We start from the raw sequence: 21,191 nt of genomic DNA, 5'->3' as shown, positions 1-21,191 counted from the left end.
ATGATGTGACACTGAGATAGGAACAGCGTGTTACACGGGAAGATGTGACACTGAGAAAGGAACAGCGTGTTACACGGGATGATGTGACACTGAGATAGGAATAGCGTGTTACACGGGATGATGTGACACTGAGCTAGAATAGTGTGTTGCACTGGATGATGTGACATTTAGCTAGGCCACAAGGGTTTTATTTTTGTACTAAAATCTTAGAAATCTGCGTGTTTTAAAAACTGAAGAAAGGATTTTTCAGTGGACATGGCCACCTGCAAATAGCTGAAATTTGTGGATTTTGACTTTATATGCATGAATAGGAAAACAAGCAGTTGCAAGGAAGCCAGCCAGGGGTATCTGACCTCCTCAGAACAACACTTTGAATGACAGGGGAGACACTGTGTCTGTCCGTCACCGATCACTATGGCCCTTACAGTCTTCCCTGTAGCCCCCTGTGTAGCTGAGGCACCCATGGTGCCATGGACTTGGCTCTGGCTGCACTCCCCAGGTGAAGCATCACTTTCCTCAGTATTCAGAACAGAATACCTGTTGGAGAGTGAGATGTACTCAAGGGTCTCCTGCACTACATGCCTGATTCTTTTTGACTGCCTGGTGGTCACCCAGTCCCTCTCTCCCTGCATACTCTTAAGCTGTGGGGTGACCACATCTATAAAAGTGCTATCCACGTAGCTCTCATCCTCATGAATGCACCGCAGTGTCGCCAATTCCTGCTCAAGTTCCAAAACCCGGAGCTCAGGCTGCTTCAATTGACAACATTTCCTGCACAAATGGTTCTCCAGGATATGGGAAGCATCCTGGAGCTCCCACATAGCACAGGAGATGCACTCTCGAGGTTGAAGCACCCCTGCCATTCCTTTATTTATTAGTTGACCCTTTGCTACAGCCGGAAAAAAACCTTACCAATACTACAACACCTTAGAATTATTAATAAAACCTTACTAGTACTGATAAATCCTACTAAAAATCAACACAGTTCACTGGTTAAAATAAACCTTACTCAAAAAAATAATAATACTCACCAGCTACTCACTTGTTCCTTCTTATTAATACTTAATTTATACTCTTTTTTAGTCTGCCAGTTGCCACTTCAAGTGGCATCTGACTATTCGTCTCTGGGACACCTCACTCAACTGAAGAATTTCCTCCCAGAACGTGACAAACTGAATTATTTTATTATTCTTTTTATTCATTATGAAATAGCTGTAACCAGAATCCTATTTATCCTGGTTAACCCTTTTTTTTGAATGTATGCATGTGTGCATGAGGGCTAGGGAAATAAGGAGCTTTCATATATATGTATTTATCTCATTAGTGGTTCAGACTTTTTTTTAATAGTTAATGTTGTTGTTGTTTAAAGAAACCTGGTTGATGTGCTTTTTTCTGGGAGACAAATAGAGTCTACTTGGCTATTCTTCGGCAGGTGGGAAAATGTATTGATATGCTGTGAACCGTGGAGAAGTAGGGCTGAATTAATGGTGTATTTCTCCAGCCTTGGTCGTAATAGCTAGAACAATGTGTTACGCTGGATGATGTGACACTGAGCTACAATGGTGTGTTCCACTGGATGATGACACGGAGCTGGAACAGCATCTTATACTGGATTGTGGAACAGTGATCCAGAACAGTGTGTTACACTGACATCACATCTTACAGTGATAGGGTCAGATGAAATTAGATGGCAGGAGTCTCGTGAGCAGCATAAAAGCTGGCATGGACCACTTGAACAGAACAGTATTGCACTCAATCTAAATTGAAGCAACTTCACATTTTGAAATATATAAAACATGTCAACTATTAAAAAAAATACATAAAACTTGGAAGTGTAATAAGCAATGAAGAGGACAGTAACAGACTGCAGGAAGACATACAGATTGGTAAAATGGGCAGACAGATGGCAGATCAAATTTAATGCAGTGATGAGTGAAATGATACATTTTGATAGGAAGAATGAGAGAGACATTATAAAATAAATGGTACACTTTTAAAGTGGATGCAGGAACAAAGACACCTGCGAGAACCACAGCACAGTGGTAATGTTACTGGACTAGTAATCAGAGGCCCGGACTAATGCTCTGGAAACACAAGTTTAAATCCCACCATGATGACTGGTGGTATTTAAATTCAACTAATAAATAAATCTGGAATAAAAAGCTAGTCTCAGTAATGGAGGGCATAAAACTATCAGACTGTTATCACAAGCCATCTGGTTTACCAATGTCCTTTAGGGAAGGAAATCTGCCATCCTTACCTGGCCTGGCCTAAATATAACTCCAGACCTACAGCAATGTGGTTGACTCTTAATTTCCCTCTGAAATGGCCTAGCAAGCCACTCAGTTGTATCAAACCACAACAGAGAAGTCAAAAATGAATAAAACCGGACAGACCACCCAGCATCAATCCAGACACCAGAAATGACAAAGGCACACCCTGCCCAGTCCATCCTGAAAAATCCTCCTCACTAACATCTGGGCACTTGTGCCAAAATTGGGAGAGCAACAACCTGAATAGTCATACTCACCTAATCATGCCTTACAGCCAATGTCCCATATTCCTCCATCACCATCCCCGGGTATGTCCTGTCCCACCAGCAAGACAAACCCACCAGAGGGGGCGGCACAGTGGTATACAGTTGGGAGGGAGTTGCCCTGGAAGTCCTCAACATTGACTCTGGACCCCATGAAATCTCATGGTATCAGGCCAAACATGGGCAAGGAAACCTCCTATTAATTATCACCTACCGCCCTCCCTCGGCTGATGAATCAGTGCTCCTCCATGCTGAACATCACTTGGAAGAAGCACTGAAGGTGGCAAGGGTACATTATGTACTCTGGGTAGGGGATTTCAATGTCTATCACCAAGCGTGGCTCGCTAGCACTACCACTGACTGAGCTTGCTGAGTCCCAAGGGACAGATCTGCCAGACTGGGTCTGTGGCAGGTAGTGAGGACTTCGACCCCACTAATCTGCATGTTGCAGATGCATCTGTCCATGTCAGTATTGACAGGAGTGACCACCACACAGTCCTTGTGGAGACAAAGTCCCGTCTTCACACTGAGGACACCATCCATCATGTTGTGTGGCATTACCATTGATAAATGGGATAGATTCAGAACAGATTGAGCTGCTCAAAACTGGTCATCCATGAGGCAATGTGGGCCATCATCAGCAGCAGAATTGTATACAACCACAAACTGTAACCTCATGGCCCGGAATATCCCTCACTCTACCATTACCATCAAGCCAGGCGACCAATCCTGGTTCACTGAGGAGTGTAGGAGGGAATGCCTGTAACTGCACCAGGTATACCTAAAATGAGGTTCCAACCTGGTGAAGCTACGACACAGGACTACATGCATGCTAAACTGTGGAAGCAGCGTGTGATGGACAGAGCTAAGCGATCCCACAACCATCGGACCTGATCAAACCTCTGCAGTCCTACAATTAAACAACTAACCAGAGGAGGAAGCTCCACAAACATCCCCATCCATAATGACGGGGGAACCCAGCACATCAGTGCAAAAGACAAGACAAGGCTGAAGCATTTGCAACTATTTTCAGCCACACGTGCTGAGTGGATAATCCATCTCAATCTCTTCCTGAGGTTCCCATCATCACTGTTGCCAGTCTTCAGCCAATCCGATTCAGTCTATGTGATATCAAGAAATGTCTGAAGGCACTGGATACCACAAAGGCTACAGGCCCTGGCAACATTCTGGCAATAGTATTGGAGACCTGTGCACCAGAACTAGCCATACCCCTAGCCAAGCTGTTCCAGTATAGCTATAACATTGGCATCTACCCAACAATGTGGAATATTGCCCAGGTATATCCTGTCCACAAAAAGCAAGACAAATCCAATCCAGTCAATTATTGCCTCATCAGTCCACTCACAATCATCAGCAAAGTGATGGAAGGTGTCGTCGTCAGTGCTATCAAGTGGCACTTACTCAGCAATAACCTACTCACGGGTGCTCATTTTGGGTTCCACCAGGGTCACTCAGTGCTTGATTGGCACCCATCCACCACCTTCACATTCATTCCCTCCACCAACGACACACAGTAGCAGCAGTGTGTACCATATACAAGATGCACTGCAACAACTCACCAAGGCTCCTTTGACAGCACCTTCCAAACCTGTGACCTCTACTACCTAGAAGGACAAGGATATCACACCACCACTTGCAAGTCCCCCACCAAGCCACGCACGATCCTGACTTGGAACTATATCACCGTTCCTTCACTGTCACTGGGTCAAAAACCTGGAACTCCCTCCCTAGCAGCACTGTGGGTGTACCTACACCACATGGACTGCAGCGGTTCAAGAAGGCAGCTCACCACCACCTTCTCAAGGGCAATTAGGGATGGGCAATAAGTGCTGGCCTTGCCAGCGATGCCCACATCCCATGAATGAATTAACAAAAACCTGGGGGTGTATGCACACAAATCTTTGAAGGCTGGAAGGTGGGATCCTTGGCTTTATTAATAATAGAGGCATAGAGTACAAAAAACACAGACTTATGTTAAATCTTTATAAACAACTGGCAAGGCCTCAACTGGAGTATTGTGTTCAGTTCTGGGCACCATACTTTAGAAAGGATGTTCAGGCTGAAGAGATTTGCTAGAATGGTATCAGAGATGAGGAACTTCAGTTCTGTGGAGAGACTGGACAAACTGGGATTGTTCTCCTTAGAGGTTAAGGAGAGATTTGATCGAGGTGTTCAAAATCATGAATGGTTGTGATAGATTAGATAAGAAGAAACTGTTTCCAGTGGCAGGAGGTTTGGTAACCAGAGGACACAGGTTTAAGGTAATTGGCAAAACAGCAGATGTGACATGAATAGTAATTGTTTGACACAGTGAGTTATTATGATTTGGCGACACTGCCTGAAAGGATGGTGGAAGGTGATTTAATAGTAACGTTCAAAATGGAATTGGATATGTGCCTGAAAGGGAAGAATTTGCAGGACTATGGGGAAAGAGTAGGGGTTTAATTGGATAGCTCTACCTAAGAGCCAGTGTAGTCTCCAACCGACTGAGTGGGCAACACAGAGCGATTGGGGAACAGAGTGCTTTGTGGACCGAGTGCTAATTCTGGAATTTGGTACAGGTGGGAATTCGTGCAGAAGGGGAGGAAGGTGCTGCTTTTTATTCTTTATATTTTTTCTCCAGTAACTGCTGAGTGTTATTCTCTAGTCTCCAAGCTAGGAGATTGTAACTTGCTTTTACTTCACTTTACTAAATTAGTAACCAGTAAACTAAGCAAATAAATTGGGATAGACAGACATGGCAGGGCAGGTGGTGTGCCAGGACTGCAACGTGTGGGAGTTTGTGACAACCATATCTGGGGTAACTGTCTGAAGCTGGAACAACTTCAGTTCAGAGTTGTTGTGCTGGAGTCTGAGTTGCAGACATTGCAGGGCATCAGGAAGGAGGACAGTTACCTGAACATAAAAACAGGAAGTGCTGGAATTACTCAGCAGGTCTGGCAGCATCTGTGGAGACAGAAGCAGAGTTAACGTTTCAGGTCAGTGACCCTTCATCAGAACTGGCAGAGGCTAGAAATGTAATAGGCTAGAAATGTAAAATGACCGATTACATCTCTAGCCTCTGCCAGTTCTGATGGTCGCTGACCTGAAACGTTAACTCTGCTTCTCTCTCCACAGATGCTGCCAGTCCTGCTGAGTATTTCCAGCATTTCTTGTTTTTATTTCAGATTTCCAGCATCTGCAGTATTTTGCTTTTATTTTAGAGTTACCTGGACACTTTGTTCCAGGAGGCAGTCACATCCTTTAGGTTAAGTAAAACTTTAGAGTTGGTCAATGGTCAGGGACAGGAGGGGGTGACTGCGAGCCAGGCAGGTATAGGGATCCAGTAAGTTGTGATGGAGCCTCAGCCCTTGACTTTGACCAACAGATAACGAGATGCTTGCGACCTGTGCCGATGAGAAAAAGGACAGCAGGGTGGATGTCCAAACTGACCAACTGACCATGGCACCATGATGCAGGAATCCATTCAAGAGGTTGGGGGGGTGAAATGAAAAGGAATGTGATACTGACTGGGGGCAGTAATAGTCAGGGGGATAGGTACTTATCACTGCAGCCACAAGCAGGAGCTCCAAATGTTGTGTTGCCGGCCTGAAGCCAGGGTTCAGGACATCTCCTCACAGCTGGAGAGGGAGGGGAGGATCCAGTTGTTGTGGTCCACATAGGAATCAATAACATAGGTAGAACTAGGAATGATGTTCTGCTGAGAGAGTTTGAGGAGTTAGGGTCCAAATTAAAATGCAGAACCTCGAAGGTAATCATCTCTAGACTGTTAGCTGAGCCACACACCAATTGGCATAGGATGAAACAGATTAGAGAATTAAACGCATGGCTTAAAGAGTGGTGTGGGAAGAAGGGGCTTCGATTCATGGGGCACTGGGACAAATACTGGGGAAAGGGGGAGCTGTTCCTCTGGGATGGACTCCACTTGATCTGGGCTGAGATCCTGGTGAATTGTATAACTAGTGCTGTGGAGAGGGCTTTAAACTAACAGAGTGGGAGGGCTCAGGTGAAGGAAGATCTGGAAACCTTAAGAGAAATTTCGGGACAATACAACAGTGTCGCAATGTGGGTAAAGACTAGCAGAGTGGGACAGGAGGGACATAGAGTTTAACAGTGATAGTGCATCGTGAATAAGATCCATGCAAAGAATAGTAGTAAAAAAAAATTAAAGACACTTTATCTGAATGCATGAAGCATCTGCAATAAGGTAGATGAACTAGTGGTACAATTTAGAGATAAATGGTTTAGATCAAATTGCAATTAAGTGACATGTTTACAAGGTGACCAAGGTTGGGAAATAAATATTCCAGGGTATACAACATTTTGAAAAACCATAATGGAAAAAGAGGAGGAGCAGCCCTGATAGTAAAGGATGACATAAAGACAGTAGTGAGAAAGGATCTTGGCTCAGAAGATCAGGCAGTAGAATCCGAATGGGTGGAGATTAGGAATAACAAGGGTCAGAAAATGCATATGGGAGTATTTTATAGACCCCACTCCCCAACAGTAGTTATACTGTTGGACAGAACATTAAGCAAGAAATTATTGGAGCTTGTAACAAAGGCAATGTCATCATTGTGGGGGACATGAATCTTCAGATAGACTGGGCCAATCAAATTGACAAGGGTGATCTGGAAGATGAGTTTGCAGAATGTTTTCACAGCAGTTTCCTGGAACAAGACGTTGTGGAACCAACTAGGGATAACGCTACTTTAGATCTAGTATTGTGCGATGAAGCAGGGTTAATTAGTAATCTCACAGTAAAAGATCCATTGGGGAAAGCTGATCATAATACAATTGAATTTCATATTACATTTGAAAGCAACATACTCCAGTCCCAAACATGAATCTGAAACAAAGCCACTTACTGAGGTATGAGGGATGAGCTGACTATGGTTGATTGGCAATAAATAAAGGGCGGCACAGTGGCGCAGTGGTTAGCACCGCAGCCTCAGAGCTCCAGCAACCCGGGTTCAATTCTGGGTACTGCCTGTGTGGAGTTTGCAAGTTCTCCCTGTGTCTGCGTGGGTTTCCTCCGGGTGCTCCGGTTTCCTCCCACATGCCAAAAAGACTTGCAGGTTGATAGGTTAATTGGCCATTATAAATTGCCCCTAGTATAGGTAGGTGGTCGGGAAACATAGGGACAGGTGGGGATGTGGTAGGAATATGGAATTAGTGTAGGATTAGTATAAATGGGTGGTTGATGGTCAGCACAAACTCGGTGGGCCGAAGGGCCTGTTTCAGTGCTGTATCTCTAAACTAAACTAAACTAAATAAATAGAAACATTTAAAGAAACAATTCAAAATATTCAACAAAAGTACATTCCATTAAAAAAACAAAAGCTCAGCAAGAAAGATCCATCCGTCGCTTACTAAGGAAGTTAAGGATAGTATTGGATTAAAAGAGCTTTATAATGTTGCAAAGAATAGTAGTAAACCTGGAGATTGAGGGTGTTTTAGAAATGAGCGAAAGGCCACCAAAAAGTTGGTAAAAAAGGGAAAAAAATAAAATGAGAGTAAACTAGCCAGGAATAGAAAACAGATTGTAGGAGCTTTTATAAGTATATAAAAAAAGAGGAGTACCTAAGGTAAATGTTGGTCACTTGGAGGCAGAGACAAGGGAAATTACCAATGGAAATGAGGAAATGGCAGAGATATTGAACAAATATTTTTGGTCTGCCTTCACAATGGAAGACACAAGTTACACATGAGAAATAGAAGGTAACCAAGGGGCTAATGAGGAGGAGTAAATTAAGGTAACTCATATTAGCAGAGAAAAAATATTGGAGAAACTTAAGGAACTAAAATCCAACAAATCCCAGGACCTGATACCCTACATCCTGAGGTTCTAAAAGAAACAGCTGCAGAGATAGTGGATGCACTGGTTATGATTTTCCAAAATTCCCTAGGTTCTAGAATGGTCCCAGTGGATTGGAAGTTAGCAAATGTAACACAACTATTCAAGAAAGGAGGGAGAGAGAAAACAAGGAACAAGGCCAGTTAGCCCGACATCAGTCATCAGGAAAGTGCAGGAATTAATTATTATTAAGGAAGTCTTAACTATGCACTTAGAAAATCATAGTATTGTCAGACACAGCCAACATGGTTTTATGAAAGGGAAATCGTCTTTGACACATGTGTTAGAGTTTTTTGAGGATGTTACTAGTAGGGTAGATAAAAGGGAGCCAGCAGATGTAGTATACTTGGATTTCAAAAGGCCATTCGAAATGTTGCTGCACAAAAGGTTAATTCACAAGATAAGGGCTCATGGAGCTGGGGGTAGCATATGTTAGCATGGATAGAGGATTACTTAACAGACAGGAAGCAAAGAGTAAGGATAAACGGGACATTTTCAAGTTGGCAGGCTGTAACAAGTGGAGTGCCGCAAGGATCGGTGCTAGGACTTCCACTATTTACAATCTATATTAATGTCTTAGACAAGAGGACAGAGAGTAATGTTTCTAAGTTTGATGACGATACAAAGCTTGATGGGAATTTAAGCTGTGTGGAGGGCACAGGCAGCAAAGAGATATAGACAGGTTAAGTGAGTGGGCAAGAAGATGGCAGACGGAGTATAATGTGGGGAAGCGAGAGGTTGTTCACTTTGGCAGTAAGAAGAGAAAAGAAGAATATTTTTTAAAAGCCGTGAAACTTGTAAATGTTGATGTTCAAAGGGACTTGGGTGTACTTGCACAAGGAAAACAGAAAGTTAGCATGCAGGTACAGTAAACAATTAGGAAGGCAAATGGCATGTTAGCCTTCATTGCAAGTACAGAATAAAGAAATCTTGCTACAATAGTACAGGACTCTGGTGAGACCCCACCTGAGTACTATGCACAGTTTTGGTCTCCACATTTAAGGAAGGATATACTTGCCTTGGAGACAGTACAGTGCAGGTTCACTAGATTGGTCCCTGGGATGTGAGGGTTGTCCTGTGATGAAAGGCTGAGTAAATTGGATTTATATTGTCTGAAGTTTCAAAGAATGAGAGATGATCTCATTGAAACACACAAGATTCTGAAGGGGCTTGACAGGGTAGACACAGAGAGGTTGTTTCCACTAGCTGGAACATGGGGGCACTGTCTCAGGATAAGGGGAAAATCATTTAGGAATGAGATGAAGAGAAATTTCTTCACTCAAAGGGTTGTGAATCTTTGGAATTCTCTAAACCGGGGAGTTGTGGATGCTCCATCGCCGTGTTTATCTGAGGCCGAGGTAGACAGGTTTTTGGTCTCTCAGGGAGTCAAGGGATATGGGGAGCAGGCAGGAAAGTGGAGTTGAAGCTGAAATCAGCCATGATCATACTGAATGGTGGAGCAGGCTCGATGGGTCATATGGTCTACTCCTGCTCCTATTTCCTATGTTCTAATAGGTACAGAGAAATGACAGATGGAGTTTAATCCGGACAAATGTGAGGTAATGCATTTTGGAAGATCTAATACAGGTGGGAAGTATACAGTAAATGGCAGAACCCTTAGGAGTATTGACAGGCAGAGAGATCTAGGCATACAGGTCCACAGGTCACTGAAAGTGGCAACGCAGGTGGATAAGGTAGTCAAGAAGGCATACGGCATGCTTGCCTTCATCAGTTGGGGCATAGAGTATAAAAATTGGCAAGTCATGTTGCAGCTGTACAGAACCTTAGTTAGGCCACACTTAGAATATTGCGTGCAATTCTGGTCGCCACACTACCAGAAGGACGTGGAGGCTTTGGAGAGGGTACAGAGGAGGTTTACCAGGATGTTGCCAGGTCAGGAGGGCATTAGCTATGAGGAGAGGTTGGATAAACTCGGATTGTTTTCACTGGAATGACGGAGGTGGAGGGGCGACATGATAGAGGTTTACAAAGTTATGAGCGGCATGGACAGAGTAGATAGTCAGAAGCTTTTTCCCAGGGTGGAAGAGTCAGTTACTGGGGGACATAGGTTTAAGGTGCGAGGGGCAAAGTTTAGAGGGGATGTGCGAGGCAATTTTTTACACAGAGGGTGGTGACTGCCTGGAACTTGCTGCCAGGGGAGGTGGTGGAAGCAGATACGATAGCGACGTTTAAGAGACATCTTGACAAATACATGAATAGGAAGGGAATAGAGGGATATGAGCCCCGGAAGTGCAGAAGGTTTTAGTTTAGGCAGGCATCAAGATCAGCGCAGGCTTGGAGGGCCGAATGGCCTGTTCCTTTGCTGTACTGTTCTTTGTTCTTTGTACAATGGGGTGAATCGCCTCCCTCAGCACTGCATTACCTTATGATTTCATGATTCTAAGCAATAAAAACAAGCTGACATGAAAAAGATGGGGGGCTGGAGACTCTGTTATACTCACTGAATTCCGAAGGAGATGAGAGAGACACTGACCACCAACAAGTCCAGGATATTGAAATAATTCCGACAAAAGGAGCCTTTGTGCAGGAAAGCACCATAAGCTGTCATCTATAAAGAGTGAGAAAGAGGGTGTGAGCGATAGAGAGAGGGTGTGAGCGATAGAGAGAGGGTGAGAAGATGTATGTTTGAGATAGAGAGAGATAAAGATAAGAGAGAAGGGGAGGGTAAATGAATTACAGAGAGAGAAGGTATATGAGCTACTGAGAGAGAATGAGAAATGGAGTCAGTGAGATAAGTAATGTTTTCAAGAATTTTTGATTATTTTTAAATCTCTAGCCATAGAATCATAGAAACTTACAGCACAGGAGGAGGCCATTCTGCCGATCGTGTCTGCACTGATCCTTTGAAATAGCAGTCATGCTTAGTCCCACATTGCTGCTTTTTGTCCGTGTTCTTGTTAGTTCCTCATCCTCCACTACCTGTCCAACTCCTTTTTCATTCCACTCTCCAACGAGAGATTTCTCTGCACTGCCCCTCCAGATCTCTTTGCAATGATTTTGAATTTTTGATCTCTAATTTTCCACTATTACAGCTATCAAAATGCCTCTTCATCCTGAAAACCTCCCCAACATCGCCCCCCACCCCTCCCCAGCATCGCCCCCCACCCCTCTCCAGCATCGCCCCCCACCCCTCCCCAGCATCGCCCAGCCACTCCCCACCATCGCCCCCCACCCCTCCCCAGCATCGCCCCCAAACCCTCCCCAGCATCGCCCCCAAGCCCCTCCCCAGCATCGCCCCCAAGCCCCTCCCCAGCATCGCCCCCAAGCCCCTCCACAGCATCACCCACAACCCCTCCTCAGCATCGCCCCCAACCCCTCCTCAGCATCGCCCCCAACCCCTCCTCAGCATCGCCCCCAACCCCTCCTCAGCATCGCCCATCCCCTCCCCAGCATCGCCCCGGCCCCTCCCCAGCATCGCCCCGGCCCCTCCCCAGCATCGCCCCGGCCCCTCCCCAGCATCGCCCCGGCCCCTCCTCAGCATCGCCCCGGCCCCTCCTCAGCATCGCCCCGGCCCCTCCTCAGCATCGCCCCGGCCCCTCCCCAGCATCGCCATAGCCCCTCCTCAGCATCGCCCCGGCCCCTCCCCAGCATCGCCCCAGCCCCTCCCCAGCATCGCCCCAGCCCCTCCCCAGCATCGCCCCAGCCCCTCCCCAGCATCGCCCGAGTTCCGCCTCACCACATCTCCTCCAGCCTCTCCCCAGTATCTCTCAATATGTGTAAAAAAAGTATTTGGTAGAATACAAAACTTGTCCATAGCCCTGAAGAGCTCAAATAAGAAATAGCAGTGGGAGTAGGCTATTTGACCCCTCGAGTCTGCTCCACTATTCAATAAGATTATGGCTGATCTGCTTGTGGTCTTAACTCCACTTTCCTGCTGACCCCCCATAACCCCCCTGGCCTCTGACCCGCTCTTGATCTCTTCATTGAAAACTGTTGGCGAGACATTGGTCATCTCAATTTCACTGTCCCCCTCACTCACTCCAACCTGTCCCCCTCTGAACTTGAGGCACTCTGTTCTCTCAGGTCTAACCCCGACATGGTTATCAAACCTGTAGACAAGGGTGGTGCTGTTGTTGTCTGGTGTACCGACCTCTACCTTGCAGAAGCTCAACGCCAACTCACAGACACTTCTTCCTACCTCCCTTTGGACCATGACCCCACCACCGAACATTAAGCCACTGTCCAAAGGACTGTCAAGGACCTCATCTCCTCTGGAGATCTTCCCTCCACAGCTTCCAACCTCATAGTCTCGCAACCCCAGACAGCTCGGGTCTACCTCCTTCGCAAAATCCACAAACGGGACTGTCCCGGCAGACCCATTGTGTCAGCCTGATCCTGCCCCACTGAACTTATTTCTTCCTATCTTGACTCTATCTTTTCTCCGCTGGTCCAGTCTCTTCCCACTTACATCCGTGACTCTTCTGACGCCCTACGTCATTTTGACAATTTCCAGTTTCCTGATCCCAACCGCCTCCTCTTCACTATGGATGTCCAATCGCTCTGCACCTCCATCCCCCACCAGGATGGTTTAAGGGCTCTCCACTTCTTCCTTGAACAGAGGCCCAACCAGTCCCCATCCACCACCACCCTCCTCCGCCTGGCTGAACTTGTTCTCACATTGAACAACTTCTCCTTCAACTCCACTCACTTCCTTCAAGTAAAAGGTGTTGCTATGGGTACCCGCATGGGTCCTAGTTATGCCTGTCTTTTTGTGGGATATGTCGAGCATTCTTTGTTCCAGTCCTACTCAGGCCCCCTTCCCCAACACTTTTTCCGGTACATTGTTTCCTGCTCTCGCCCCGAACTGGAAAACTTTTATCAACTTTGCTTCCAATTTCCACCCTTCTCTCACCTTTACATGGTCCATCTCTGACACTTCCCTTCCTCAACTTCTCTGACTCCATCTCTGGGGATAGGTTGTCTACTGATATCCATTATAGGCCCACCGACTCCCACAGCTACCTCGACTACACTTCTTCACATCCTACCTCCTGTAGGGACTCCATTCCATTCTCCCACTTTCTCCGTCTCTGACGCATCTGCTCTGATGATGCTACCTTCCATGACGGTGCTTCTGATATGACCTCATTTTTCTTCAACCAAGGATTCACCCTCACTCTTGTTGACAGGGCCCTCAACCGTGTCCGGCCCATTTCCCGCACCTCTACCCTCACCCCTTCCCCTCCCTCCCAGAACCGTGACAGGGTTCCCCTTGTCCTCACTTTCTATCCCATCAGCCTCCATATCCAAAGGATCATCCTCCGCCATTTCCGCCACCTCCAACATGATGCCACTACCAAACGCATCTTCCCCTCCCTTCCCCTGTCAGCATTCCGAAGGGATCGTTCCCTCCGCGATACCCTGGTCCACTCCTCCATTACCCCCACCACCTCGTCCCCGTCCCATGGCACCTTCCCCTGCAATCGCAGGAGGTGTAATACCTGCCCATTTACCTCCTCTCTCCTCACTATCCCAGGCCCCAAACACTCCTTTCAGGTGAAGCAGTGATTTACTCGTACTTCTTTCAATGTAGTATACTGTATTCGCTGCTCACAGTGTGGTCTCCTCTACATTGGGGAGACCAAGCGCAGACTGGGTGACTGCTTTGCGGAACACCTCCGCTCAGTCCGCAAGCAGGACCCTGAGCTTCCGGTTGCTTGCTATTTCAACACTCTCCCCTGCTTTCATGCTCACATCTCTGTCCTGGGATTGCTGCAGTGTTCCAGTGAACATCAATGCAAGCTCGAGGAACAGCATCTCACTTACCGATTAGGCACACTACAGCCTGCCGGACTAAACGTTGAGTTCAATAATTTCAGAGCATGACGGGCCCCCCATTTTACTTTTATTTTTAGTTATTTTTTTATTTTTTTTACATTTTTATAACTTTTTTTTCATGTTTATTTCATTTCATCTTAGTTTGTTCAGTTTGCATACCCACTGATTTTTTTCAGGTTTGCACTTGCTTATCTCTTGCCCCACCCCCGCCTCACTTGCTTATAACCTTTGATATTTCTAATATTTGCAAGTTCTGAAGAAGGGTCACTGACCCGAAACGTTAACTCTGCTTCTCTTTCCACAGATGCTGCCAGACCTGCTGAGTGGTTCCAGCATTTCTTGTTTTTATTTACCCCATAACCCTTGACTTCCTTGTACACAAAAATCTGTCTAACTCAGCCTTGAATATATTCAATCACCCAACCTTCACTGCTCTCTGGGGAAGAGAATTCCAAAAATTAATGACCCTCAGAGAAGAAATTTACCTCATCTCCATCTTAAATGGAGACCCTTTATTTTGAAACTGTGCCCCCAGTTCTAGATTCCCCCACGAGAGGAAATATCCTCTCAGCATCGACCCTGTCAATCCCCTCAGAATCTCATTCTCCTAAACTCCAATGAGTATAGACCCAACCTGCTCAACCTTTTCTCATCAGGCAACCCCTTCATCCCAGGAATCAGCCTAGTGAACCTCCTTTAAACTGCTTCCAATGCAAGTATATCCTTCCTCAAATAAGGAGACCAAAACTATACACAGTACTCTAGGTGCGGTCTCACCAATATCCTGTACGGATGTAGCAAGACGTCCCTACTTTTATACTCCATCCCCCTTGCAATAAATGCCAACATTCCATTTGCCTTCCTAATTACTTGCTGTATCTGCACGCTAACGTTTTGTGATTCATGTACAAGGGCACCGCGATCCCTATGTACCGCAGCATTCTGCAGTCTGTCCATGTAAATAATATTCTGCTTTTCTATTCTTCCTACCAAAATGGACTACCTCATATTTTCCCACATTATACTCCATCTGCCAAATTTTTGCCCACTCACTTAATCTATTTATATCTCTTTGCAGACATTTTGTGTCCTCCTCACAACTCGCTTTCCTACCTATTTTTGTATCATGCGCAAATTTGACTACAACACACTTGATCCCTTCATCCAAGTTATTAATATAGGTCGTAAATAATTGGGGCCCAGCACTGACCCCTGTGGCACTCCACTAGCTACAGTTTGCCAACCTGAAAATGACCCATTTATCTCATCTCTCTGTTTCCTGTCAGTTAGTCAATCCTCTATTCATACTACTATATCACCCCCAACACCATGAGCTCTTACCTTGTGTAGTAACCTTTTATGTGGCACCTTATTGAATGTCTTTTGGAAATCTAAATACACTACATCTACTGGTTCCCCTTTATCCACCCTGCTTGTTACATCCTCAAAGAATTCAAATACATTTGTCAAACATGATTTCCCTTTCTTAAAACCGTGCTGACTCTGCCTAATTGCAATATGACTTTCTGCATATCTTGCGACTTCTTCCTTAACAATAGATTCTCGAATTTTCCAAATGATCAATGTTAGGCTAACTGGCCTACAGTTTCCTGCTTACTGCCGCCCTCTTTTCTTGAAAAGAGGTGCTATATTTGCATTTTTCCAATCCACTGAGACCTTTCCAGAAACTAGTACATTTTGGAAGATTACAACCAACGCATGCACTATCCCTGCAGCCACTTCTTTTAATACTCTAGGATGCAGGCCATCAGGTCAAGGGGACTTGTCAGCCTTTAAGCTCATTAGTTTTCCTTGTACTTTTTCTCTAGTGATCATTGTTTTAAGGTCCTCTCTCCATTTTGTCTCTTGATTTTCTACTATTCTTGGGACGCTTTTTGTGTCTTCTATTGTGAAGACAGATACAAAATACGTGTTCAAAGTCTCTGCCAATCCCTTGTTTCCCATTATTAATTCCCCAGTCTCATCCTCTAAGGAACTAACACTTACTTTAGCTACTCTCCTCTTTTTTATATATTTGTAGAAGCTTTTTACTGTCAGTTTTTATATTTTTTGATAGTTTACTCTCATTCTCTAATTTCTGCTTCTTCTTATATTTTTAGTCATCCTATGCTAGTTTCTAAACTTTTCCCAATCTCCTGGCCTACCATCAATCTTTGCAGCATTATGCACCTTTTCTTTCAATTTGATACCATTTTTAACTTCCTTAGTTAGCCACAGATGGTGCATCCTTCTCACAGAGTCTTTCTTTCTCAATGAAATATATCTTTGTTGAGAGTTATGGAATATCTCCTTAAATGTCTGTCAGTGCCTCTCTACTGTCTTACCTTTTAACTTATTTTGCCAGTCCACTTTAGCCAATGCTGTCTTTCTGTCTTCATGCCCTTGTAATTGTGTTTATTTAAGTTTAAGACATGAGTTTTAGACCCAAACTTCTCACCCCCAAACTGAATGTGAAATTCGATCATGTATTATCACTCTTGCCTAAAGGATCCTCTACTATGAACTCTACTTGTGTCATTAAACAATCTTGGTCAGCAAGAGAAGTGAGAGATAGTATAAAACTAAAAGAAAGAGTTTATACAAAAACAAAGAACAGCAGAGATTCTGCAGACTGGGAGAGATATAAAGAACAGCAAAGGGACACAGAGAAAGTGATAAGAACTGCTAAAAGGGTATATGACAAAAAAAACTCCAATTTGATATCAAGGACAACACTAAAGGTTTTTACAAGTAATTCATACAATCATAGAATGATACAACACAGAAGGAGGCTATTCAGCCCATTGTGCCTATACCAGCTCTTTGGTTGAGCGATCCAATTACGCCCACTCCCCACTCTTTTGCCATAGCCCTGTATATATTTTCCCTCAAAGTATTCATCCAATACCCCTTTGAAAATTTGTCTACTTGGATTGTAAAATTGCCAGTATCAGTCCATTATTTAAGAGTAGGAGAAATAAGCTAGGAAACTATAGGCGTATTAGTCAAACATTAGTTTATTTTTTATTTAGAGATACAGCACTGAAACAGGCCCTTCGGCCCACCGAGTCTGTGCTGACCAACAACCACCCATTTATACTAACCCTACAGTAATCCTATATTCCCTACCTACACTAGGGGCAATTTACAATGGCCAATTTACCTATCACCTGCAAGTCTTTGGCAGGAAACCGGAGCACCCGGCAAAAACCCACACGGTCACAGGGAGAACTTGCAAACTCCGCACAGGCAGTACCCAGAATTGAACCCGGGTCCCTGGAGCTGTGAGGCTGCAGTGCTAATCACTGCGCCACTGTGCCTCCGTTATAAGGAAGTTACTGGAATTTGTTATTAGGGACAGAGCAACTTAGCATTTGGACAAATATACACTGATCGAGAGAGCCAGCTTGGATTTGTAAAGGGCAAGTCATATGTAATGAACCTAGTTGAATTTTCTGAGGAGATAAGGGAATGTTTGTGGATGTTATTTATAAGGGCTTCCACAAGGCATTCAATAAGGTTCCACACAAGAGACTGTTAATAGAAATGAGCACGTATGGAACTGTAGGCAACCTATTGGCTTGGGTAGGGAATTGCTTAGGAGGTAGGAGACAGAGAGTAGGGGTAAATGCTTATGTACTCAAATTGGCAAGATGTGAGTAACGGTGCCCCCAGGGATCTGTACTGGGTGCTCAGCTTTTTGACTATATTTAGAAATAAATTAGATAAAGAAATAGAGAACTGCATATCCAAGTTTGTTGATGACATCAACTTAGGTGGCACAGTAAGTAGTGTAGATGGAGTAGAAAGTTGCAAAGCGGCATTGCTAGATTAATTGAGTGGGCAAAACTGAGATGGATGGGGTTCAATGTCAGGGAGTGTGAGATTATCCACTTTGGACCTGGGAAAGTTAGATCAAAGTAATTTCTAAATGCTGAACAGCTGAGGCCCATTGCGGGGCATCATTAGTCACATCCTATTAATCGGAGTACCTGCCCATTATCCCGACTCTCTGTCTCCTGCTGCTCGGCCAATTTCCTAAACAGGTCAATAATTTGCCTTCAACTTTAGCTAACAGTCTCTAATGAGGGACTTTATCGAATGTCTTCTGAAAGTCCATATAAATAATATCCAGAGACTTTCCCTGTCCACTATTTAGTCACCTCCTCAAACAATTCAAGCAGGTTTGCCAGGCATGATCTTCCCTTTACAAATCCATGCTGGCTGATTAGCTGAAAAGCCTCAACATGTTCAGGTCCTTAATTATAGACGCTAGTAGTTTCCTGACAACAGATGTAAGGCTAACTGATCTATAATCCCCTGATTTGCCTCTCCCACCTTTCTTAAATAGCAGAGTGACACACACAAATTTCCAATCTAAAGGAAGAGTTCCTGAATTAAGAGAACTTTGGAAGATTATATTTAGGGCATCTGCAATATTCTCACCTACTTCCTTTAAAACCCGAGGGATTTGTCACTCTTTAGCTTCATTATTTTCTTCATTACTGTTATTTTGCTTAAGTTTGTTTTAGTGACTCCCTGTCCCTGATACAGTTTTAGTTTCCTTGGGATGTCCATCATTCAGACCTCTTTCTCTACTGTAAATATTGATTTAAGATAATTATTCAACATTTCCTCATTTTCATTGATAACATCAACATTATCAGTTTTCAAGGGGACCACTTTGCTCCTGACCAACCTCTTTTTCCTAATATAATAGTAAAAGTTATGTTGATTTCGATATCCTTTGCAAGTTTCTTTTCGTATTCCAGTTTTGTAACTCTTACTATCTATTTTGTCACCTTTGCTGTGCTTTGTATTTTCCCATTCTCCAGGATCTGTGCTATTTTTTTGCATTTTTGTATGCTTTTTCTTTTACTTTTAAGTTGTCACTTACCTCTTTTGCCATCCATAACTGTCTTTTTTGGCAAGTAGAGTTCTTGCTCCTGAGGGGTATAAACTGATTCTGTATCGCATTAAATCCTTTTTTGAGCATCTGACCTTTTATCCATTAACTGATTTGTCCAGTTTACTCTGGACAATCTCTGTCTCATCCCATTGAGGTCAGCCTTATTTAGATCTGGAATCTTAGTAGCTGCTTCAGGTTTCTCCCTTTCAAACACTACACCGAACTCAATCATATTTTGATCATGATCAGATAAATGTTCAAAAATCATTAAGTTGTTAACTAAATCTGGTCATTACTAAATGGTCTGTCCCCTGGTTGGTTCTAGGACATATTGTTGCAGAAAACTATTCTGAATACACTCAAGAAATTCACTACCTTTCTGGCATGTGCTAAAATGCTATTCGCAATCTGTATGAAAGTTAAAATTCCCCATTCAAACCAAACTGCCTACGCTACATGTTTGTCTCATCTCTGCATTTATATAATCTACCGCTTTTCAGCGGGCCCTGTACACAACTCCCGCTACAATCTTAAATCTTTTTCTTTTGCTTCATTCTACCCATAAAGACTTCACTGTCTGCTTACCTCTCATACTATCCTCTCTGATCATTGAAGTGATTTCTTCCTTAATCACTAAAGCTACTCCTCCCCCTCCACCATTTCCCCTACCTTTTCTGTAGACCTCAGAACCTGATACATTTAGTTCCCAGTCCTGACCGTCTTGCAGTCATGTCTCAGTAATGGCTAACGTGTCACACTCTCTAAGTTGAATTTGTGCCTGCAATTAATTTATTGTGCTTCCTATACTCTGTGTCTTTGTAGAAAGCATGCTTATTTAGACCACACACGCTAACCTGTCCTAGTTGTTCTAATCTAGAAAATCAGTTGGTGAAGGATAGTACTGGAGACAATCTTTACTCAGTCTTTCATTTATTTAGAGTGAAGCATTACAAGCAAACACCTCCTAACTCAGCCACTCCACAGTTTTGGTCTGTGTCTATTTATAGGGCTCAAGTGAATCCCCAGTTAATGTCCACCGCCTGCATACAATGAAACACAATAAATATATAATTAATACTACTGTTCTGATATTTACCCACATATATTTTACTTCTCTTTCCCCGTTTGATTACTTTAGATCTTTTAGTTTTCCCCCCTACCTAAAGTATAATTTCTGATGGTTACTTTTAGTTCAAAAAACAATCATCTGTACTATCTCTTCTACCCAAGTCCTCCTGCTACTTACAAGATTAAAGTCTCACCGTCCATAACTCCATAATGCAGATCCAGATACAAAATCTGCTCTGCCATATATTATTCTAGATTGTTTATGAAAGTTTGAACTACTTTTTAGTTTGCTATAAGTTTTTTTTTTCTTTGTCTACACACTGACTTGCACAAAGCACTGAAACACTAGACAAATATTATAAATGCCCCTATTTATTACAAGACTACCTAAAATTACCAGAAATAAATGTAAAACTTGCCACTGATTTCATCTGGAATAAAAAAAGTACTCAACAGCTACTCACCAATCAGGTCCTTCCCATCTGCTGACGATACTTAAGACATGTTTTTTATGTCTCCCTAATGCTGCTACTCCCTTATCTCCTCATTCTTGACTATTTCAGCAGACTGGCTACATCCTCCTGAAGTCTGTATCAAATGTGGGTGTGAATACAGGTGGAGGCAGGTATAAATACAGGCGGAGGCAGGTGTGAATACAGGCAGAGGCAGGTGTGAATACAGGCAGAGGCAGGTGTGAATACAGGCAGAGGCAGGTGTGAATACAGGCAGAGGCAGGTGTGAATACAGGCAGAGGCAGGTGTGAATACAGGCAGAGGCAGGTGTGAATACAGGCAGAGGCAGGTGTGAATACAGGCAGAGGCAGGTGTGAATACAGGCAGAGGCAGGTGTGAATACAGGCAGAGGCAGGTGTGAATACAGGCAGAGGCAGGTGTGAATACAGGCAGCGAAGGGTGTGAATACAGTTGGAGGCGGGTGTGACTACAGGCGGAGGCGGGTGTGAACACAGGTGGAGGCAAATCTGAATACAGGCGGAGGAGGGT

At 44.1% G+C, this 21,191-nt stretch overlaps 1 protein-coding gene across 6 annotated transcripts in view; it reads right to left on the bottom strand.

Moving 5' to 3' along the window:
• The window catches only part of cacna1sa (calcium channel, voltage-dependent, L type, alpha 1S subunit, a), a 722,633-nt gene that overhangs the window by 254,431 nt on the left and 447,011 nt on the right, over positions 1 to 21,191 (bottom strand). For all 6 annotated transcript variants that reach the window (XR_010977454.1, XM_068056917.1, XM_068056913.1 and 3 more), the window contains one exon: positions 10,877 to 10,983. Coding sequence is in view for 5 of the 6 variants with exons in the window: in XM_068056917.1 (XP_067913018.1) it covers positions 10,877 to 10,983 (107 nt within the window). In the remaining variant the exon portion in view is untranslated. The remainder of the gene's footprint in view (positions 1 to 10,876; positions 10,984 to 21,191) is intronic.

This window comes from Heterodontus francisci, chromosome 25 (genome assembly GCF_036365525.1).
Source record: "Heterodontus francisci isolate sHetFra1 chromosome 25, sHetFra1.hap1, whole genome shotgun sequence".
Classification (NCBI taxonomy): domain Eukaryota; kingdom Metazoa; phylum Chordata; class Chondrichthyes; order Heterodontiformes; family Heterodontidae; genus Heterodontus; species Heterodontus francisci.
This window is presented reverse-complemented; position numbering and strand designations above follow the sequence as displayed.